Genomic DNA, 24,009 nt, shown 5'->3' on the forward strand with positions numbered 1-24,009 from the left:
GTTTTGGAGTTGTCATACGGTCTGCAGTTTTTGGTTTCTAATAAAACATTTGATTGTTTTGAAATTTTGAAAATATTGAACTGCCTTTGCATATCAAACATATTCTATTTTGTATCTTTGGTATATAAAAATGAATTTTGTCAAAAGTAAGAAAATTGTGCTCATTAAATACAATATTTAACGAAAAAAGATTACAAGAAATATTGCCAAACTTATGTCTTTTAAAATTTTCCTTGAAAACCTCTCTGAAGATGCATATCTCAAATAATAGAGTTTCTGGTTCTCCATTATAGACGAAATAATAAAGTTTGTTTTGTTTGTGTGTGCTTTTTTAAAGTTTTTCTGTTTGCTTTTCTTTTTTTTTTTATGGGTTTTTTTGTTGTGTTTTGTGTTGGTTTTTTTCAAATTTAATGATATATTGTTTGTTTCGATTTAAAACTGATATTTTTGTTCTTAATTATGTAAGGGGATGTAACATTTTGTAAAATAAATACCATAGTAGACTGGTTCACAAATCTTATATTTTACGTTTTACGGAAAAGTAAATATGTATGAATGGTGCAATCATAATAAATCAATCGAAAAGGAACAGATGATACAAGAAAAAAAAAAAGAAATGCCAAACAACATTTAACAAAAATTCTACCCCAAAAGTATATGACTAAGCATCAGAAACTCTATCAATCTTTAGTGAGCTAATGTCTCCGTAAGAAGTGCCTGTTCTACTATGTTCGAATGAAAGTATTTTAATAAGCGTACACACAAATATGGATATAATTTACAAACAACCACTTTCATATATGTATTGAATTAGCCCCCTATACCATCACGCTGAACCGCAAGATATAAATATGAAATAATTATTATAAAACATGAATTTCTTCTGAATTTGAATGTTGTATTTAGTGACGCATTTATACATGTTATTTGTTATAGTTATTTCTCAGTCATAATATGACTGATATCACTTGTGGAAGAGAAACTGCTAGCACCCACAATGAATATTGCTTCGTCCCGAATTATATATGGTGGAGTTTCATGTTGCTCAATTTATTAGATTAATGCAAACAACTGAAAATGACACTTTATGTATGATCCCAACATCAGTTTAGAGATTTCGTCAATTGCATATTGAAATGCATTCTTACGTTCAATATGTTGTTCAAAGTTTATTGTGATATTCCAAAACTAAACACATGATAAAAGGACTCTTTTGTTTATTAAATTAGGGTGTATCTTATAAATATAAGGGAAATACCTGATCTCTTTCTTTGACGTCTGCTCTACACTGTATACTATTTCTCTGAAAAGCAAATATTTATCGGTACTCATATTTATCCTCGTACAACAGCTACATGAGTTCATGGTGTAGAATCAAAATGCATTTAATCTTACGCTAATAACCATTATGCAAACCGTAGAGATTTTTCAAAATTATTTCCTGTGTACTGCATTTGCGTTTACCATGTTCATGATGTTCCATATACATTTTGCTTGTGTTTGACCTTATTGTGTCATATACAGCGTGTTCGTTTACTAGCGACTGTGTTCTTGTACGCCATATATGCTGCGTTTTCGTGCTTCTTTTGAATACCTTGCGCAACAAGTGTGTTAACTGTTCAGTATTTGTTTACACTGTACACTATGTTCGTTAGCTTATGCATTAATCGTGTGCTGTGTTCTCGTACGCTTTTGGTATACCGTGTACAGAGTGTGCATTAACAATTTGATAAGTTTAGGTGTATCTTTAATGTATCGTGAACAGCTTGTCAGTTTAAAGATGAGTCATGTTCTTTTTTATACTTGTGTATATGTACAGCCTATCGGAGGCGAAAAATTCTATTTTTGTATATGTTTACATTGTAAAATAAAGTGATCTTCAGATCAAACATATTAAACTTGAAGATTTAAAAATATATAGATATAACATTAAGTTTAATGAATGATTGAAATCTTGTTTGCAAAATTTCGAATGCAGTTATTTTACTGTATTCTTACTTATTTCCTTTGAAAATGAAAATTTGATTACATATTTTGTTTAAGATAGTTAAAAATTACATTCAAAATTATAAAAACAAATGTTTTGTACAATGTTTTCATTGGTGTGCATTTGTGTTTCTTATTTACACAGATTCATGCGTGTATCTTCATGCCTCTTATATTAGTGTTTTGTATTTACATGACTTTCCGTACGTCTGTGTTCTAAATGATTAAAACACTGATAATGTGTCCACCCTTCATTTACAAAGATCTGACAAAGCAACGTTTAATATCTGATTTAAAGACCTTCGAGGATCCTGTGATTTTTGTTAATGATTCACACCTTGAAAAATGTTGATGCATATATTCAGTTGACTTAATATGTACTTATTACTACTAGAACAGAAAGTACAACATAGTGTTGTCTGATCATTCTAAGCAAAGCGTGGACCCAGGATCGATATTTTAATCAGATTGGTGTGTATCACGATACGTGTAACTACCTATTTGTGTAATTGCCTAATTTATCACTTGATGAAATTGTACGTGGGCCTTACGTGTTACCTCTAGTTCATCTGCATATAACATATAATGCATTTGCATACAACGGTAAATGTGTCACGACAAGACAAGATTTTCAAATGTATAAGTTTAACCAAAACATTTTAATTTAATACAACAGTTATTCATTGATATATCAAAAATCACCTGAATAGGTGACAACAAACAATTCACAAAACAACACTGGTCTAGAGTTAATAACTTACTTGAACGATGTGTCTCCAAAAAGATTGAATATGTCTCGTTCTGTTATATTCTTTTTGTTATATTTCATAGTCGGCATGATCGGTGGCTGCTTTTCACTTTCAACTTCTAATTCGGATTTAATTTTTTTCAAATGTGTCAGAAGCTTAGTAGCATCGGCAACTTTCTGGCTCTCAGTAAAGGCAGTCTGACATTTCTGGAACTTTTCGAAATCATTTTGAAACCCAGTTCTAATTGATTGAAAGACCTTCTGGTTTGCTGTCTCTTTTCCTTTCAATGATGCAATGAGGGCTTGTACTTTCTTGTCAATCCACTGCTTCATTTGTTTCCCATCTTCTGTAATAACACGAATAGCTTCTTTTATGTCGCTCTGGTACTTTCCCGTGACTTGTTCAATTTCACCTAGATTTGTTTTGACGGATTTTATCTTCGAGTCAATGACCCTTTTCACTTCAGCCTGTAATTCCTGTGAAGATTCGTTGATTTCAGACATATCATGCTTTTTATGTTTTTTGACGCTGCAGATTTTGCATATTGGCATGTCACAATCTATGCAGTAAAATATGAAGTTTTCGTAGTGTTCTTTGCAAAACAGTTTTTCTTCCGGGTTGATATTTGACCCACTAAGAATGGTATGATTTCTGCACATTTTTGACCTTAAATGTAAAGTTTTACAATTTCGCACATCCATTGATCGCATTGTTCACAATAGTTTTGCCCTGGTCCACTCATACAGATGTCGCAGGACTTCGATGCGGATTGTGCCATTTTGGTTGTTTTCTTTTAATTGGCCTTGACACAGGTCATGTCTAATAAATAGTCGACATCGGACAGGTTTTGAAGTTACGGAAATTGCTAGATTTTTCAAACTTTTCTACGCACAAGATTAGAAGGATATTTATCGATGAAAATGTACAGGTTTGAATTGAATCTGATTCAAAATACAAAATGTGTAAGTAAGTTTTTAAAGTGTTTCTTTACTTTTAAATGTGCACTATCTATAGATATTTAAATGTCCGACGTACATAGTATCTCACCTTTATGAATATTCAATTAAAGCAGGTAAAATAATCAAATGTACACACCTGAGTTCCGAAATACACTATATCTCATTATGATTAATATTCAATCTAATATGATAAGATATTGGCTTAGAGTGATAACTTAATACACTAATATCACCAATTTTACAAAACTGCAAGTTAGATGTTATCCTTTCCAAGGTCAAATGTTTGTATATGTGCCGAATTTAGCTATACATAAAGGTTAAACAGTACGCATTCTCATTTGTTGATATCCGTATATAAGTGATTTTCAAATAATGGCGTAATACATGATAATTTGACTCAGGGTCATATATAATATTCTAAATAATACCTTTTTTTCTTTGCATGTATTGATTATAATTTTTATTGCACAATTTAAAAACAAATGATAATAGTTACTTTGTTGACACATTTTTTCCTAAGTACATGCAATTTCATTTGAATTAATCGCCTGCGTTATTTTAATCAGGAAATCGTTTCTTACATTTCGCTATCGTCAATAGTGATATGTTTGTCTCCAACCTATCTATAGTAATGACCTTAAGCATCTTTTAAATAATTTTCACGCTTTATCATTTCATAGGTATGAACAATTTATCTTTTTTTTTTTATTATTCAGTGGAAAATATTTGTAATTAATAATGTTTTCACTAATCACTCTGTGTAATCATTCAAGAAACTGTAACATATTATAGATGTGTAATGTTTTATTTTTGTAAACATATTTAAGTAGGATATTACACCAAGATTTTTGTTATGCAAATATTAATACAATGACAGTGATATTTGTTATCACTCTCTGGTAAAAAACTGCAGTATTATCATATACAACTCTTTTATAAGAGAAAGGGTCAGGTTGTTAAAATCATTTAAGAATAAGTTACCCATAGATGTTTGTAAAGAGGTTTTCTGCGACCTTTCCAATATCATCGGGAGGAAGTCAGAGTACCCAGAATTAACCACCAGACATTACGGATTGAGTACAAAAACCGGCAAAAAAACTATAAAAAAAAGGATTCGTATGTGTATAGTTTAATTTATCAATTGGATGTATCATACGTGTAGAAGTTAATTTAGACAGAACAGCTATACTATTATAACATTTGCTTTTTCTCAATACACAATTTCCGAGCACAAATAACAAATAAATCAATATGCGTCACTATTTTTGTTTTCATATAAACTGTATAATTATAACATTATAGACGATTTTCTTATTAATATTCACAAAAAAAGAAAATGATTGCAACATATATCACTTTCGCATTACCTTTATATTTGTTTGATAAATGGTTAAACATAGCCAGACAATATTTCAAGATGTTCTACTGATATGAAAAATTAGAAACAGTTTTTGTCAAATGAATAAATAGTTCTTACTTATCGATGGATTCTGTTTTATTATATTGAACATGTCATGACTTTGGTAATGTATTCCATATAACTTATATATCAGATGATCAGCCAGATGTCCAAAAACGGTTATAGATTTTACATGCTTTATTTCTCTGAAAAACATGTACCACAATCTGTCTGTTTTATTTCCTTTGCTGAATATGTCATGATGCTGTTCATATAGGTCATAGATAAATGATGCTGGAAGACAAAATTACCCGGTTTCTCCGATAGTTTAGTCTTCTCTTCTGTTGTGTTTATTATTCCCTCATATGTGACATATATCATGAAAATATACATTTGTACAAGCATATATTTGTACTGATTTATCCCCACAGGAACAAATAACAAAAGTTCATACATTTCATAATGAATACAAAAATGTCATTTTCCCTTCCAATATTTTCAAAGTGCAGTGCACCATCTTTTCAAACGTTGAACTTAACCACAAATTGCAAATAAAGTGCGTGCCTACAGTGTTACGAGTGTTTTGTTTGTGTACGCTGTGTTGACTATGTACATCAGTGTCATTATTTTCTTAGGTTTCTGTCACAATTGAGTACTATGATATGCGTGTTGAAGGCCGTACTTTGACTTACAATTGTTGAAAACTAAAACAACACGCTAAATAATTGCATGTGTCCGAAGCGCTTTTCTGGATCAACAGGGAAAACGTTAACTGTGTATACATTGTTACTTGGTTAACTTTTTATACATTGTGACTTGGATGTAAAATCAAACGAGTCAGTTTTACTTTATTTTGGTGTTATCTGCCTTATTCTCTTGAAAGTTAAAAAATAATATGTACTTTGTCATCGATATTGACACATGGACGCTTCTAACAAGAATCTATGAACCAGTAGGTTACCTAATCTGTAATTTAACCGAGTGTGTACTATTCCCGATTGTGATACCTTTACTGTGTGTATATTTGCCATGTATGAAACGCTTACTGTGTCGGTTCAGGCAGGTTTAGCTCCTAATATAATTCACGGGCTTCCCTTGTGTCACCTTGAATTGTCTCGTCCTTACCAATTTGCGACTGACAACTTAAATGTATTGATCCAAAAATTTGAATGTTCACTACTTCTAGATTTGAGTGAAATAAGGAATAACAAACAAACTTATTGACATCAGCTGTAATATGTTGTTTATGGTTGAGATTACCGATAAAAGCAGGAGAAAGAGCAAAATACTAAATGATTAACGTTATGTTTTATAGACAGGGATATCAAACTTGCCATTTTATTAATGAAACTATTTTAGAATTCATCATATTCGTCAGCGATGCTCGAGTTAAAAAATATGATAATACACAAAGCAATAAAAACGTTGAATAGTTCATAAAAGGATGGAAGTGAAAGTAAGAGTTGATAAAGATGTGTTACGATTGCCAATGAGATAGTTCTCCACTAGACACGATTATTAACTATAGGTTACTATATAGCATTTTACAATGAACAAGACAATACCGTAAAGTAAGCTAGTAAAGGCTCCGAAATGACAAACAAAAATCAAACGAACTATGCATGAGGGAGATATATCCTTCAAAGGGAACGATATCAAAAACTTTCAACAGCAAATTTCTTAAACAAAAACCAATCTATGTATTATATACACCAGAAGCGAAGTGCTGGCTGTTATGCTGATTCTAAATTTCTGATATAACCAACAGTTGTAAATCTGTAGGATAGTGACAGTTAACGAATGCTAACCCAGAGTACAGTATATTTATTTGAAGTCTTTTTAATCCTTCTCAGAAAAACTACTTGATTTTCATAGCTCATAATAAACGTGTTTAATATAGTAGTTAAACTGTATTTGTCTCTAAAACATGTAGTATAAGACACAATACATACAGATCGTATGATTGTATCAACTTACTCAAATAAAGATATAATAAATGCCTGAACATTTTGACATTGTTTATTATTTTTATCCGTGTCGGTTTTTTTAGTATTACAACAAATTCCTCTTAAGGTTCGACAAAAAAAACCATATCCCGAAATCGTCAGTTAAACACTCAAGATTATTGGAAAGGTGAAAGTATGAAGTAACGGAATTCGGAATCATCTCAATCTGAAATGCTATCTTAGTTTAACTTATCTCATGATTATGATAGTTTTTCAGTTCTGAATTCGAGCATTCATCAGTATTTAAAATATGTAAAGATAAACACTTTTTATAACGTGGTACAATTATGTTATACATCTATCTCTGTAACAGCTGTTCAAATGCCAATACCTGAGTTTAAGAATTATCTTCTATTCCATATGTATATTAACCCGAATAATTCAGTCTTTGTATTTCGCTGATCTACGATTGCTTCATTAATGCCCGAATGCATCAACAGTGAAAAATCTTTAATCAATCAATCAGATTTAGCTCGGGATTTACCTATCTAGATAAATAGAACTGACTGCTGATTAGTCACCTCTCCTAGAAGACACTAAAATCCAGGATCCGTGAAGAGTTTTTAGCGTTCGCAAGTAGGAGAGATAGATCAAGGGGAGGGACTGAATTATTCGAATTACAAATGTATGTGTGTATAGACAAAGTAGATAACATATTGTTTTAAGGTCAATACTATAAAAATCTATATGATTTGAATGTGGGCGATGATTATTGACTTCAGTGATGATTTTGTATTATTGTTAACCAGTACTAGAACGTGTGTCGCTAAAAACAATTTTCAGTCACGAATGCCACGGTTAATAACATATTGTTTAAGATTTAAACCTACTTTTTACAGTATTAGTCAACGCTTATATCTTGAGTATGCGTATGCATAATAATAATTCCGTTTGGTAGATGGATAGATACTTTATTCTCTAACAACTAGATTCAAGTTTATAGAGAAACATACAATATAAATACAAATACAATATTTGAGGTAAACAAATGCAGTACGATATTTGTAAAATGAAGTGCAAACTTATGATGGCATACATGTTTAGTAACATGTATAATAAAAGGTTGAACTAAATAGAAATAAATCAGTACGATGCTTATGTGTATACATTTACACGGAGGGACTGACTTTTTTTTATTAATACACTTAATAAATAAACACAGTTTTCTTAAAACTGATTGCTTTTTAGTATTAAACAGTGAACACATTGACTTTATATTTGGACTAAATGGGAATTTAGGTTTTAGAAATAATTTTAGTTCCTTCTTCAATTGCGAACAGAAAAAAATAATAAAATTCGTCGGCTTTATCACCGGACGAAACAACGCAGATGTCCGTTCATTGCGGGCAATGTTTTGCAATCATCCCTTTTCTATAGGCAAGGCATGGTTACCTGCTCTGAATTTACATATGGTAAATACATTTTTTTCATCAAGAATATTCAGGTAGTTCTCAAAGTCCAATGTTTTGTTATGGACAGTCTAGTATTTACGGCATCGTTACCAATGAACAACTAAGAGAGTTTTTACCCAAGACCATTGACTGGAAAAGAACTTCAAGTTACTTATGGATGAAGTTGAGGACTTTAATGGGTAAAGCGCGAACAAAACGAACCAGAACTGGACACTTTGGCTTAATGGATCAAAGCTATTCGATCATGAATTAAGAAGCGCATTAAGAAACTATAATGTACTATGAGCACAAGGGTTTCTAACCCATTCAAAAACCCGGAGGTTGTGGATGCTTTAGCCTCTTTATACATGACAAATATATCTTTGCTTAAGCAGATAAAGCCTCTAATAATATTGTCTGCGTATGAAAAAATCCAGTATTTGCGATGTCTCACAAAAGAGCTTGAAATAATCAGTACAACTGGTAATCCTACATATTCTTTAACATTATTTACAAAGGAGAAAATTTTACAAGATCACAAATGTGTCCTTCTTTCATTTGGTATTAACATCAACGAAAATGACGAAAATCTACCGTCGTTATACTGGATATACCAAAACTTCACAAAACTGCGTATAAAGATCAAAACATAGCTGGATTATCAAGATGTTCCACTAAACATTTCTAAATTGTTGACTTCTATTCTTTTAACAGTAAAATATAGCCTTCAAACATATTGTGATGAGATATATTCAACCAATGGTGTCAATCAGATGTGGATTTCCAAAAGTTCCTAAGATCTACTGCTAAATCTTAGATGAAAATCTCTGCAATTTTGTAGCAACATTAAGACCTTTGATTTTTCTATGTTTTACACTACAATTCCACATGCTTAATTGGAAGATCGACTTCACCATCTCATAAAACATAGCCTTTTCTATAAGAATGGGAATCGTAGAAATAAATTTCTAGTTTTGGGTTATAATGATTCCTATTTTATGAAGAAACAAACAAACTGGTTCCCTCAGATAATACAGCGAAGATGATATTATCAAAATGCTTGACTTTTTAATCAACAATATATTTGTTGAGTTTGGAGGATTGATATTTCAACAGACAGTCGGTACTCCAATGGGTACTTATTGTGCACCCCTTCTGGTCGACTTGTTTTTATACTCGTATGAAGCAGAATTCATTCAGAACTTTCTAAAAGATAAAAAAAAAGAAAAAGCACCCTGCAAAATGCTTTAATTTGTCATTCAGATATATTTATGATGTCCTTTCACAGAATAACCCATATTTCTTTCATTACTTGCATCTCATATATCCCAGTGACTTGAAATCAAGGATACTACTGATACTAGAAGGTCTGCTTGATACCTTGATATTTTCCTCAATATTGACACAGATGGACGACTTCACACTAAAATCTATGACAAACGGAATGATTTGAACTTTCCAATTATCAATTTCTTATTTCTCAACTTTATTATTGTTTAATTTATAAATAAATATCGATTCGTATAATTAATTTAAAGTTCAATAATGTTGACAAATTATAAGACAAGCCGTAAAATAGAAAAATATAAACTCCACAGGAACAGATGATACAGATTGTCCATCATGTCGGACTTTATGATCATATTGATGGTTTTATTGGCATATTTCTGATTTGGTTCATGAACACACAAACAATGATTGCTATTATGATAAATACGGTGGTCCATTAGTCATTGGTCTATTGACACAAAAAAGGACTAGCGATACATATAACCAAGGATCTAGTTATATGTTGTAGTCATACAGTTTGAGTTATGCAACAATACGTATGTCTTTCGTTAAGATGTCAAGCGATGTCGTCGTATATAACTATTATAATTAGATTTATGGAAGGTACTATTTTTACAAATTGTGACTTGGATGGAGAGTTGTCTCATTGGCACTCCTACCACATCTTCTTATATCTAATAACCTAAATAACCACTTTCCAAAAAAAATTGAAACTTTTCACTGGACGTTTAAGATTTGTCTGAGTACTCGCGAGTATCATGACCGAGTACTCGAATATTAAATTTCAGATCTTTTGACATGCCTAATTTCAATACAATGAATTTTGGCAGAAAAGAGTGAAGGGCTAGAATTACTTTCATAAAAAAAAAACAAATTCTATATGAAATTCCATACATTGTTATTTTATTATGTCAAATTGATAATTTCAAATGTTTTAAATGTATCTCAAGGGAAAGAATATATAACCAATTGGGACTGACAAGGTCCAATTAACTGCATGATTATAAAGATTTTGTAAACTTTGTACAAAAATATACTACAATAAAGATTCGAATGCCGTCAAATTGATCAGCATTTTTAGATAGTTAAAATAGATAATGAATTGAATTGTTGTTTATATTTGCGTTGCTATTTAAGATTTCGGTTACTTCTCTTCGTTGAGAAAAAACCACCTTAGAAATCTGAAAGATATGATTACATAGTAGGAAATGAAATCAAATATTGGATATTTTGTTGATAATATTTAAAATCAGCTCTTCTTGTGAGTTTTGCTAATAACGAAAAGTAAAAACTAATATCGACAATTACCAGCATATAAGTTGTAATTATAGACAACGTCAGTAGCTGCTTGGTGTTTTCCTGGTGTCACACATAAAAAACGTTAAAATTAAATGCTTATTTTGTCTGGTTTGATCTTTTAATTTTCTTCTTTTTTTTGTTATTTATTAAACAAATAGCTTAAATGGCATCATCTTCAATAATTATCCATACATTTTTTCGACAACTAGAAATGAAGTTGGTATTTACAGTGCTCTATAAACTGTAATGTATTTTCCATTAAGACCATCTGAGATGTGTTTGCTGTAATATTGACTGACTGGTTGTTCTATACATACCGACTGAATGTAACAATTCTTCAATAAAATACAAAATACTCACACTTTTCACCTGAAAATCTTCTTTTTGTCAAATCTTATTATATTCTGAGTACGAAAAGTTTTAAAATAAAATACACATAAAAAACGTTAAAATTAAATGCTTATTTTGTCTGGTTTGATCTTTTAATTTTCTTCTTTTTTTTGTTATTTATTAAACAAAAAGCTTAAATGGCATCATCTTCAATAATTATCCATACATTTTTTCGACAACTAGAAATGAAGTTGGTATTTACAGTGCTCTATAAACTGTAATGTATTTTCCATTAAGACCATCTGAGATGTGTTTGCTGTAATATTGACTGACTGGTTGTTCTATACATACCGACTGAATGTAACAATTCTTCAATAAAATACAAAATACTCACACTTTTCACCTGAAAATCTTCTTTTTGTCAAATCTTATTATATTCTGAGTACGAAAAGTTTTAAAATGTCCGATGTTTGACACCGAAACATGACATATGACGTCATACTTGTATATGCAAAAACTAGATCAATCATTCGGAGATTATTTGATTCTATACAACGTGAGTGTTGACTATAAGAGAAATGTGAACCTGTTGTTTAGTTGTTGTCGTTTGTTGATGTGGCTCATAAGTGTTTCTCGTTTCTCGTTTTTTATATAGATAAGACGTTGGTTTTCTTGTTTTAATTGTTTTACACTAGTCTTTTTGGGGCCCTTTTTCGCTTGCGATCGATGTGAGCCAAGCATCCGCGTAAAAGTCTGAACTTAAACCTCTGATTGTTTACTTTTTACACAATGTGACTTGGATGGAGAGTTGTTTCATTGGTACTCATATCACATCTTCTTATTTCTGTGATAACTTTGAATTTATTTTAGCAATAGCATAAAACATTCGGTACGAATATATTGGAACGAGCACCAAACAAACTTAGCAAATCAAAAGGAAACGAAATCAAAACCAAAACCAAAGATAAATCATAGAAAGGAAAGGTGATATAAAAACATAAAACACACTCACCGACAATTTTTGCAGATGCTAAAACATAGCATTGTTAAAAAGACAAATTAAAATAAAATATTGTATTCACACCATAATTTATCACTGAAATCACGTATAATACAGTTTAATATTTCATTCATACCTATCATTTACTCTTTGACCTTGAAGACTTCATACACATACTTTTTCATTGAAAGAATCACTTTGTATCGTATCCTTTGTAAAGTTAACGTCTCAAAACGTTCTTATGATGCAACATATCATGACTTACCTCTTATTGAACCTTGTTTTTAAATTGTCTAATGAAGTTTACATAAGTTCATTACTACTAAAGTAAAACTAGATTTGGGTTTTCAGTTTATTATTTCCTTTGTTTCTATGTATCATATAATATTCATTCATGATCAGCATTTTCTAATTTTCCAAAATCAGATCAAAATGTTTTTGCTTCATTTTCAAGATAATTTCTTAAACTGTGCCTTTAATGACATGAGCAAAACCAAAGTGTATAGGTTATGAGCTCAGAGTTTGTTTATTTTTCGAATTTAGTGGTCAAGGTTAATTGAAATAAAAGGCAAAATATTGCTAAATTCGATTTTGTGTTTTATCGGTTAAATATTCAGCTATTCTATATTAAATTGAACATACATCGTTAATGTGTATTTATACAAACTTACAAAAATCGTCCATGGATTGGTCAACTGTAAAATACAACATAAATATGATTAAAAAGTTCGTGGAATAAAGTGACATGGTTTAAACATGTTAAAGGTAGTTTTTTTTTCTTCGGATGAATACATTAGGAATGCCATTATCACGACAAGCAGCTCAGTGTCTGAAAAGACCATATTTTGTGCTCGACCAGTAAAGTCGAGCACATATTTTACTTGACAAGACTCGACATAATCTCGACAGTACTAGTCTGTACTTAACTGTACTCGACTTTAGTCTGATTATGTACTTGATGATTTTGGTGTATTCTAAATATGGTCTCGACCAGTCCCGAATCAGCCCATCTAACTCAATTATGTAATGATTTTACAGAAGTACAGGTTATGTGGTAGTTTGGATCATTGCTGTCAAGTAAAAAGATTTAATTAATAGGGAGAAAATGCTACAATTTTCATTTCTGATTAAATTCAGATAGTCACCTTTAATTTTTTCTATAACTTTTACAAAACAACTTGGATGGTCATCAATCTATACAGCTATCTGAATTGTTCATCGATCTTACAGAATGTCAGGTTGTTTGGTAGTTTGGTGTATTGCTATCAAATTTAAGGATTTAATTAATAGTTAAAAAAAAAGCTCGAATTTTCAGTTCGGACTAAATTTAGATAGTCACCTTTAAATTTTGTTTATATCTTTTTCAAATCAACTTTGGTTTTCATAAAACTATACAGCTATATCAATTATATATTTATCTTAGATAATGCTCGGTTGTTTGGTAGTTTGGTGTATTTCTGTCAAATTCTATAATTTTGTTTGTAGGTAAAAAAAAAGCTAGAATTTTCAGTTCGGACTAAATTCAGATAGTCACCTTTAAAGGTTTTTATAACTTTTTCAAATCAACTTGAATTTTCATCAAACTGTACAGCTATCTGAATTATATATTTATCTTACATAATGCTTGGTTGTTTGGTAGTTTGGTGTATCTCAGTTAAATTCTATAATTTTGTTTGTAGGTAAAAAAAATAGCTAGAATTTTCAGTTCGGACTAATTTCAGATAGTCACCTTTAAATGTTTTTATAACTTTTTTCAAATCAACTTGAATTTTCATACAACTACAAAGCTATCTCAATTATGTGTTGATCTTACAAACTACCATGTTGTTTGGTAGTTTGTTTTATTGCTGTCAAATTTAAAGATTAAATTTATAGGTATCTATCTTACACTTGAGATTTGCTTTTTTGAACTATTGATTAAATCCTTGAATTTGACAGCAATACACCAAACTAATAAACAACCTGGCATTCTGTAAGATCAATTTATATTTGAGATAGCTGTAAAGTTTTATGAAAATCCATGTTGATTTGAGAAAGTTATAGAGATAGTTAAAGGTGACTCTCGGAATTTAATCAGAACTGAAAATTCAAGCTTTTGTTAAACTATTAATTATCTTTCAATTTGACAGCAATGAACCAAACTACTGATAACCTGTCGAGACTGGTCAAGACTGAATCGAAACTGGTCGAGACCATAATCAGACAATACCGAAATTATCAAGAACTTAATAAGACTTATTAGGTGAAGTCGAAACCAAAGTCGAAACCAAAGTCGAGTACAGTTAAGTACAGTAAAGTACTTTCGAGATTATGTCGAGTCTTGTCAAGTAAAACATGTGGTCGACCTTACTAGACGAGCAAAAAATTACGATATTTTCATACTCTGAACAGTTTGCAGTGTATCTTAGTGGTACTGTACAATGTGTACGTGGGTATGGCTTGTCATCTTATTGTTTAGAAATGATGTTCTCTTTTACATAATTGTTTGAATAATTTGAACTTTTTTCTTTTTGTGTGAAATCCAAGCTTACGAATGCGCCTGTTTAGTTTTGAAAACAATAGCATTCAATATTGTTGTTTTTCATATATCCATCTGTTAAGCAAACTGAACGTTTGTTTGCAGGTTTTCATTTAGCTTCTGCAAAGAACCAACTGTACCCCTCTTCTTGCCGATTTGTTCCTGTATTCATATAAGGCTGACTTCATACAGAAACTTCTGAGCAGAATCCTTTAACTTTACTTTCCGCTATATAGATGAGGTTCTCTTACTGAATAATTCAAAATGTGTTTACTATGTTGAACGCATTTTATCCATCGAATCTGAGATTAAGGATACAACAGATACAGTTAAGTGTGTCTCATACCTTGCCTTACATCTTGACATTGACAATGAGGGTCGGTTGAAAACAAAACGTTACGACAAAAGATATGAATTCAGCTGCCCAATTGTGAACTTTCTATTATTATGTAGCAAAATTCCAACAGCGCCTGCATACGAAGAATATATCTCCAAGTATATAAGTTCCATGATAGAGGATTACTGCACAAAAGGAAGCTATTAAACCAAGGGTTCCGAGTGCTGATGTTGAAATCACCCCTTCATAAGTTTTACGCCGTCAGTAGTTGCATGATGAAATCTGTTCACAGTTGAGAGCGGATATGTTCCAAAATGTTTTAACTATAATCCAGTCTCCTTTTCCCCGAATTTGATCTACCGAATAAGACTCATTTTCGGGTTTGTACTAACATGAACAGCACAATGGGTGACACATGTGGAGCAGGATCAGCAGACCCTTCCGCACACCTGAGATCACCCCCAGTTCTTAGTGGCATTCGTGCTGCTCAGTTTCTAGTTTTCTATGTTGTGTTAAGTGTATTGTTGTTTGTCTTTGGTCTGTTTCCTTCTTAGCTACAGCGTTGTCAGTTTATTTTCGACTTATGAGTTTGAATGTTCCTTTGTTATCTTTCGCCTCTCACATACGCGATATCTTGATATCACTTATTCTAGTAGAGAGTTATAGAAAAACTGCTATGCACGTTTACAGAAAGAAAAAAAAACGCTTTTATTTGAATTGGAATTAAAGGTTGCATAGTCAATTAAATGATTTTATTGTTTAGCGTGTGTAAGTGTTCCTTGCATATACTATGTCCAACAAGTGCGATTATTGTATGCAGTGTGCAGTTGTGAACAGTGTACAGCGTGTGCATTTACCGTGTTGTGAATAAACGTTTAAATGTATTTTCTATATTATACACGTCATACGTTTTTAAAGGCGATAATGTTTTTTTTTTTTCATACTTATCTGTACAAGATTCGAATGTTTATATTCTGTTGCGATATATTGACATATGCTTTGAATACTATATCGCAATAACCCTGTCATCACATACATTGATCTTACATTGTAAACTTATTCTTGATAGAAAATACCTTATTTTCATTGAAATATTGCATTTTTCTCCAAAACAATTTGAATAAGGATAACTCTCTTGCTGCCGGAGAGTCCACATCGGCATTGCTGGAGAAACACATATGTCTATGTTTTGATTTCTGCAAACTTCTCATCATTGCTGTATCTCTTTCAAATAAAAGACCGACGATTAAACAGTGTAATATTTTTCTTCAATGCGGGGTTCCCAAATGTAACGGTCATTAGGGTGTGACGTCATAAAATGAATGATGTCAATGTTGGGCATTCGACGTCACAGACGTCGAGCTGTCGTATTTTCTGGCACACAAAATGCAACCTTAAAAAACAACTGGCAGCAAGAGGGTTAATTAACAAATGATTAGGAGTTTGGCGATTTCCATAGAACATGAAATGTTCATTTACGCATTCTATGTTAATTGTTTTTTAAGATAGAGCAAAAAAAAAAGATTTGTGCAATTTTCTAAAATATGTGCACTTTTCTTTTTCAATAACGCAGATTTTAGCTTGCATCTGATATAGATCAATTCAATCTTATTAAAATATCGATCGTGTGTCCATGCTTTGCCATTTTTGTGTTTAAGACGTTTGGTGATCCAGTGGTTTTAGTCTAAATGATACACACCTAGAAACTTTTTGATTGAGCATTGACTGATGTAGTTATTATTCGAATAGATAAAAAAAAGAATATGGTTTTGTCGGATCCTGATAAACAAAGCGTAGATTCAGGGTCTGTATTTTAATCAGATCGTACGTGTTACTCCCTATTTGTATTTCACTTGCTGTAATTATGTGTATACTCTCCGTGTCATACTTGTTCATCTGTGTGAACTAGGCATATATGTGCATGCAACGGTAAATGCATGAAGGTGGAACAAAAATTTAAATGCATATTTCTAATCCATCAAAAAATAACCTATAACAAAAGTCATTCAATGGTTATGAAATTAGCATCAGGTTAATAGGTGGAAACAACTACAGTGTATTGAAATTACAACATTTTTCTAGAGGTATTAACTTACTGGATCAAAATGTCTCAAAATAGACGGATTATTTCTTGTTCTGATACATTCTTTTTGTTATATTTTGTTGTCGGCATGATCGGTGACTGCTTTTCAACTGCAACATATAACTTCAATTTTATATCTTTTAACTTTTTCAGATGTTTAGAAGGATCGCCAATTTTCTGACTATCGGTAAAAACGATCTGGCATTTCTTTGAATTTTGCATTGCATTTTGACAGTCAGTTCTGGCAGATTGTAAGGCCAGAAGGGTTGTTGTTTCATTTTCTTGCAATGATGATATAAGAGCTTGTACGTTTTTGTCAATCCACTGTTTCATCTGCTTCCCTTCTTCTGTAACTGTACGAATAGCCTCTTTTACGACTTTCTGGTATCTTTCTGTGCCTTGTTCAATTTTGTCTAGATTTGCTTTTACGGATTTAATCTTTGAGTCAACTACATTTTTCAATTTAGCCTGTAATTCCCATGTCGATTCGTTGATGTCAGACATATCATGCTTTTTGTGATTTTTTTACGATACACATTTTACATATTGGTATGTCACAATCAACGCAGAAAATAGGAAGTTTTCGTCGTGTTTTTTGCAGAACGGGCTTTCTTCCGGGACGGCTTTTGACCCATTCCGGAAGGAATGATTTCTACATATTTTTTACCGTAAATGAAAAGTTTTACAATTTTCACACATCCATTGATCGCATTGTTCACAATAGTTATTTCCTGGTCCGCTCATACATATATCACAGGACTTCGAAGCAGATTGTGCCATCTTTTATGGTCTAGTTTGAATAACCTGTAACCAGAATAATTGAAAGATGTTGAACAGGTCAAACACGAGGATTTGCAATATTTCTCGAAAACTATCACAAATTAATCTCAGAAAGAAAAATTATGTCAAACAATTTATCCTAATTATTCTTTTCAAGTAACAAGTTTTAATTTGAATAGTTTTTTATTTAAGTCTAAAATATTTAATCAAAATTACTTAATACGTGTTTCATAATGTATTTGTTCAATTTAATACGTTTATTTTTGATAAATATGTTTGATTGCTCTGTGAATATCATATCTCATGGGTGTTTATATACAGCTGATAATATGTTGCTTTATAGGTCACTACTTACAACTATATTAGTTAATTGTAGTGTAGTGTTAGAAGGGGAATATTTCAATTATTCAAATGTTTTCTGTGTTTACTTGTTTGATATTACATTTTGTATTGGGTATTGAATTATACAAGCAGTTTGTCGCACTGACATTTCGACTTAACTTAGTTTACATAAACCATATAAATGAAAATAATCATTTGTCTTTTTTTTTTCGGGGGGGGGGGGGGGGGGGGGAAGGGTCGTAACCCACAACATTATGGAAAACATATTTTTAGTAGTACACAAACATAAGCATTAATTCATTAATTTTCATTTATGACCGTCCCAGGCATCCAGGCATTCTTATGTAAATTATTATTTCTATTACTTCTCAGGACACAGCTTCTATATCGGTAAACGATAAAATCGATCAAAGATTATAAAATCACTACTGCGTCAATTGTTGGTGACATATTTTAGTCATATTTAAAATAAAAAAGGACGTATTTTTGTGTCTATTTAAACTCGCAATAGACATATTTCGTGGTCTGAGATCTTATGATAATCGTCTGATTTGTTAATGTACCAATTGTGTCATATTTTTTATGACGCATTTTAACTGAGTCTGAATTCACATGACAATAGATGCATGTATAGATGGAAACACTTACCTTTGAATATGAACCCTATGTCGCTCTTTGTGGATTGTATATCATTCTTTCCGTTTCCACTTTATATGAATTTTAAAGATGACGTACAAGATTTTAACATTGACAAACAAGTTTTCTTTTGTATGCAGTGAAACAAATACGTTATAATTACATTCAATATATTAGATAAAATAAACGCTTGATATATGTTGTGCATCCGCAGCACTTTTCTTGATTTCCTTCATCAGGAACTCTCAAACCCTCAATTTGTAACGGCAAGAATGTTTGATTACGAGGACACGTTAGGAGCAAGTATATGACAAAAAGGGACCAATTCAGATTAGCTAAATTTATCAAACTAAATCTGACTAGAGTTTTTTGGTCCTTGTTTTTAATTATTTTATAATTTTTTGGACGTTATATATCTTTTTCAAAGTTCTGTCCGTTACAATATTTAGTGTTATTATATTTATTTCTAAAACTCGAATTAAGGGATGTAAATTTTAAAGTAAGCTGTGTATATAATGAAGATTATCAATATAACTGACAGCCTCGAATAATATTAGAAAATAGGCAGATAATACAAAGGAACAATTGAAACTCATATGAATCCCATTTCCAAAATAAAAAAAAAAAGAAAAGAAAAAAAAGAGAAAGGATGCAAGCAACAGTTTACAAAACACTACATAGAAGACTTAGGACTGAGCAACACGAACAAAAACCGGTGTTGCTGTGGAAGAGAAGCACCTGTTATAGCATTCATTCAGAATTCAAAATGTGTAATATTGCCGTAATTTTTAATTTACTGTTCAACTCAAAAGAAAATGAAATCACAAGTAATGATGATTTATAGTTTCTTGTTTTGACATAAAAAGTGGTGGAATGAGTTACTTTATAATCTTTTCTTAGACTTTTCAACTAGACAAAGTCCATCAGATTTATTTTATTATTTTTTCATAGTTTTCATCCAACAAGAAAACATTTAACCAGCCTAAGATAACTTATATATTCTATAATGGATGCAATAACATGTTAATAAAAATGATAATACACAGATCATCTAAACTACACTTCTTCTTGTGTTTGCAGTATAAAATTCCCATAAGATATGAACGTATATATAGCCATCTCAATAATAAATGTTTCATCGAAAATGCACTGACTGATTTTGACAAAAAAACACAATGGAATAAAGTTCACGTGTTTGCAATCAAATTTAATAGTTTTGTACGACACACTTATAATTCATAATTCGTTACTTCGAGGAAATTTTAAACGGTCAATTGACTCTTTTATTGGATTTAATACCTTTGAGTGACAATTGAATTTGTGTTTTTGTTTCAAAGGGTTACACCTTCAAACTAGTAGTATAAACTAAATTTGCCCTAATAACATAAACGGTACCAATTTTTCTGCACCAGGTGCGCATTTCGACGTTATATATGATTCCGGTGACATTATGTTAGCTGGTTACATCAACGCCATTTTGATTCTAGTGGATACTAGTAGTTGTCGCAGTCAGCATACCACATCTATCTGTGTTCATATTTTGAATTACATTATGATTAATCAAGCAATATACATACAGTGGTTACACTTGAATATAGAAAAGAAACATTAAATGCACAAGATATCTAATATAAGATTGCTTCGGAGATGCTTATTTGATTTTGCTATGGCTTTTGTTATCATTTCTAATTAACAATTTCATGATTTTTCTTATGTTGTAATAGTTTGCAAGTTGTGCTATTAGGCCTCAACGGAGCATTTATTTTATCAAAGTTTATAGATACAATTCGTTTTGCGTACACAATCTTATTTGTCCTGTTCAAAACGGACTGAATTGTCTTGTACTCGTATTTGAACATGGAAATGGCAGTGACGGATAAAGCTTTGAATTTTTTCATCGGTTTCTTTGCTCATGTTTTACGAATCTTTAATCATCATTACCATGCTGCGTTAATAAGCTGTTCAAAACGAGAACGACGATCTTACTATATCTTTGTATAATAATAGTCTGGTCAAGATATATTTGCCAACATTATCAATTCTTATTTTGTTTGAAAACATTTGAATATGAACCTATGCATACGCGGATAGATATGAATAAAATAGTTTTTTTATACGACAATGAGACAACAACTCAACTATGAAAATAACGATTAAACTATAGATTGCCCTTTAGAAGTTACAAAAAAAGTTTGGGCATCCTTGTTAAGGACTTGAAAAAACTCAGAACTTCAGAACACCTGAGAAACAACACGTAACTATATAGGAACTATCTTTTTGTTAACAATACGTTGTAAATAGGACATAAGTTCCACATTATTTTTCATTATATCGGTTTAAATCAATAAACGAAAACATTTTTTAAATATGTTAAATACGACATTATTTTTTTTAAACTATGTCTGTCAGACAAAGACATTAACTATGCATTATTTACAGCTTCATAATTTGATGTTAGAGTTACTACAACTGTCACTTATTTATTCTAATCATGATTAAACTTCATAATGAGTCTAAAACAAAAATTGTTTGACCACAAACATAATATAAATCTAATACTAGTTTAATCACGATACATCTAAATAAGGAAATGATTATATGAACCCTGCCAGATGAACATATTCATCTTACAATCATTTAATGCCCAATATTTAAACTCTCAAATTGGACATAAATTTGTGAGGCAGGCGTGCCTAAAGCAAATAATGTCCAGTGAACCTCATCCAATGGGTATGCACATATTTCACTCATCGCTTTCACAAACCATAGTCGACCTACTGCCAATATTACATTTGTGAGACTTACCTAATTTCAAACTTAAATTTGACCACTGAAACTTAAACTTGATTAAACGGTCAAAAACCCATACATACAGACATGTATATCTGAGTATTATTCCTTAAACTAAACATAGTTGACTAATGCAACTAGTATCTGAGAAAAGGACCTAGTCATGCAACCATTCAATTGATTTATTAACCATGAACTTACAATCAAAGACTGATGAACCCTTAATTTAACAATCACCCCATACACAAAAAATAGTTTATCTTATCTTATAGCATTGGAGAAAGATCTTTTCATGAAATCTGAACATTGGCCAATGAACCATAACAATGGTCTGTCAACTGCTATATGAAAATAAAAATTATTAAGTCCATTTCACCAACCAATAATAAATTTTCTATGAAGACCAGCTGGTATTTATTTACTGTTCTTTTTATGTACACGTACACCTTATTTTTGTAACATGTTGATATTATAATATTTTGGCTTCGCTATATATGGAGTAAGTATTTATATTTCATTAATAATTATAACCAGAAGTTAGTGTGTATTGTCTTTCAGAGCCTCTTGGCATTTTTATTTTCAAAGAATTTGGAGGTAAATTCTTTTACGTTTTTAATTTGTTCTAATCAGATTTGAATCAGATCTTTGTTCTGTCAGATTTGCTTGTCGCTCATAAATTCGCTCGTGAAGACAAAAGTTTTGTTAAACTTCAAATCATTAGGATTGCTCAAAAGTACATATTTGGAAGGCATCGGTTTGTAACTATGTCAAAAAGGCAACAACCCGACCAAAGAACACAGCCCGAGATCACTAATGACACACATTTGGAAAGAGTATCAACGTCTCATCACTTGCGTTTGTCCTAGTATTATAAATGGCGTTCTATATTTCCTATTTAATCATGTTTGCTTTGTTTTAAAAGTTCGTATAATCTAGATTTGTCCAATATTACCTATAATATTCCTTTGATGACATTTGTTTTTCTAGTTGCTTGCATCCAAGTCATTCATTTGTACTCTAGTGTATAAGCGTCTCGTTAGTTATCATATGCCATATCTTTATTGTGACATTAAATGCTAGTTTATGAATTACAGTAAGATTTATCCATCATTATGCATATAGGGCTATTTGTAAACAGTAGATATTGAACATTTAAATAAAAAAAAATTATAATATACGATTACCTCGGAAATGTTAACTTTTTTAATGGTATTTTTTGTAAATATTGCAAAATCAACACATTTCATGTGTTTAAGTAAGTTGTCATAGGTTACCAGAAGTACTTTTAAGGTTCATCGGGTCTCTGGTTTATGGATGTTTATAGATACAAATTTGTATGTGCCAGATTTGAAAGGCAGCGTTGTGTTAATATATCAAAATGACAACAATTCGACCAAAGAGCCGGAGGTCAGCAATGGCACACATTTGGAAAGAGTATTAACGTCTCCTTACTTGCGTTTAACCAAAAGCTTAGCATTGTAAATGGTGTTCTATATTTCCTTGTTAATCATGTTCGTTTGATTTTCAAAGTTCGTATAATCTATATTTGCCCAATATTACCTATAATATTCCTTCGATGTCATGAATTACAGTAAGATTTATCAATCAATATGCATATACAGATGGGTGCGGTCCTAACCAGTACAAAAGTTAACTTTGAGCAGACTTGTTGACTGCTTTTCAAGTTAACTTGGGAAATTTTTAGCAGACAAGCAAGTTAACTTTGTCGTTGGTAGACCAGACCTACGGTCTGCTTTTTTAGGACTACTGCAGACCTATTGACAGGTCTGCTCCAGACCAGACCTGTGGACAAGTCTGCTTTTGACCAGTCCTGAGGACAGGTCTGCCCCAGACCAGAACTGTGGACAGGTCTGTTCCAGACCAGACCTGTGGCCAGGTCTGCTCCTGACCAGACCTGTGGACAAGTCTGTTATTGACCAGACCTGGGAACAGGTCTGCTTATGACAGATTACCGTGTTTAAGACTTTTATTTTAATATGTAAACAATAATCGCATTGTTCTTTTTTCCCAGTATAGCAAATTTCTTTACTCGTTAGACTCTATCGATATTATACACATCACCAAGTTAAAAAAAAATCTTTTTTTCATTTCAT

The 24,009-nt window shown here is 31.4% G+C and overlaps 1 protein-coding gene across 6 annotated transcripts in view; it reads right to left on the reverse strand.

The window, feature by feature from the left end:
• LOC127716004 (transcription intermediary factor 1-alpha-like) overlaps positions 1-24,009 on the reverse strand; it is a 431,824-nt gene that overhangs the window by 12,603 nt on the left and 395,212 nt on the right. For 4 of the 6 annotated variants that reach the window (XM_052222107.1, XM_052222108.1, XM_052222106.1 and 1 more), the window contains exons 2-3: positions 2,748-3,401; positions 1,259-1,303 (exon numbers count right to left, since the gene is read on the reverse strand). In XM_052222107.1, coding sequence (XP_052078067.1) covers positions 1,259-1,303; positions 2,748-3,401 — 699 coding nt within the window. The remainder of the gene's footprint in view (positions 1-1,258; positions 1,304-2,747; positions 3,402-24,009) is intronic. The other 2 variants (XM_052222110.1, XM_052222109.1) reach the window with 1 other exon arrangement.

This window comes from Mytilus californianus, unplaced genomic scaffold, assembly GCF_021869535.1.
Source record: "Mytilus californianus isolate M0D057914Y unplaced genomic scaffold, xbMytCali1.0.p SCAF_9, whole genome shotgun sequence".
Classification (NCBI taxonomy): Eukaryota; Metazoa; Mollusca; class Bivalvia; order Mytilida; family Mytilidae; genus Mytilus; species Mytilus californianus.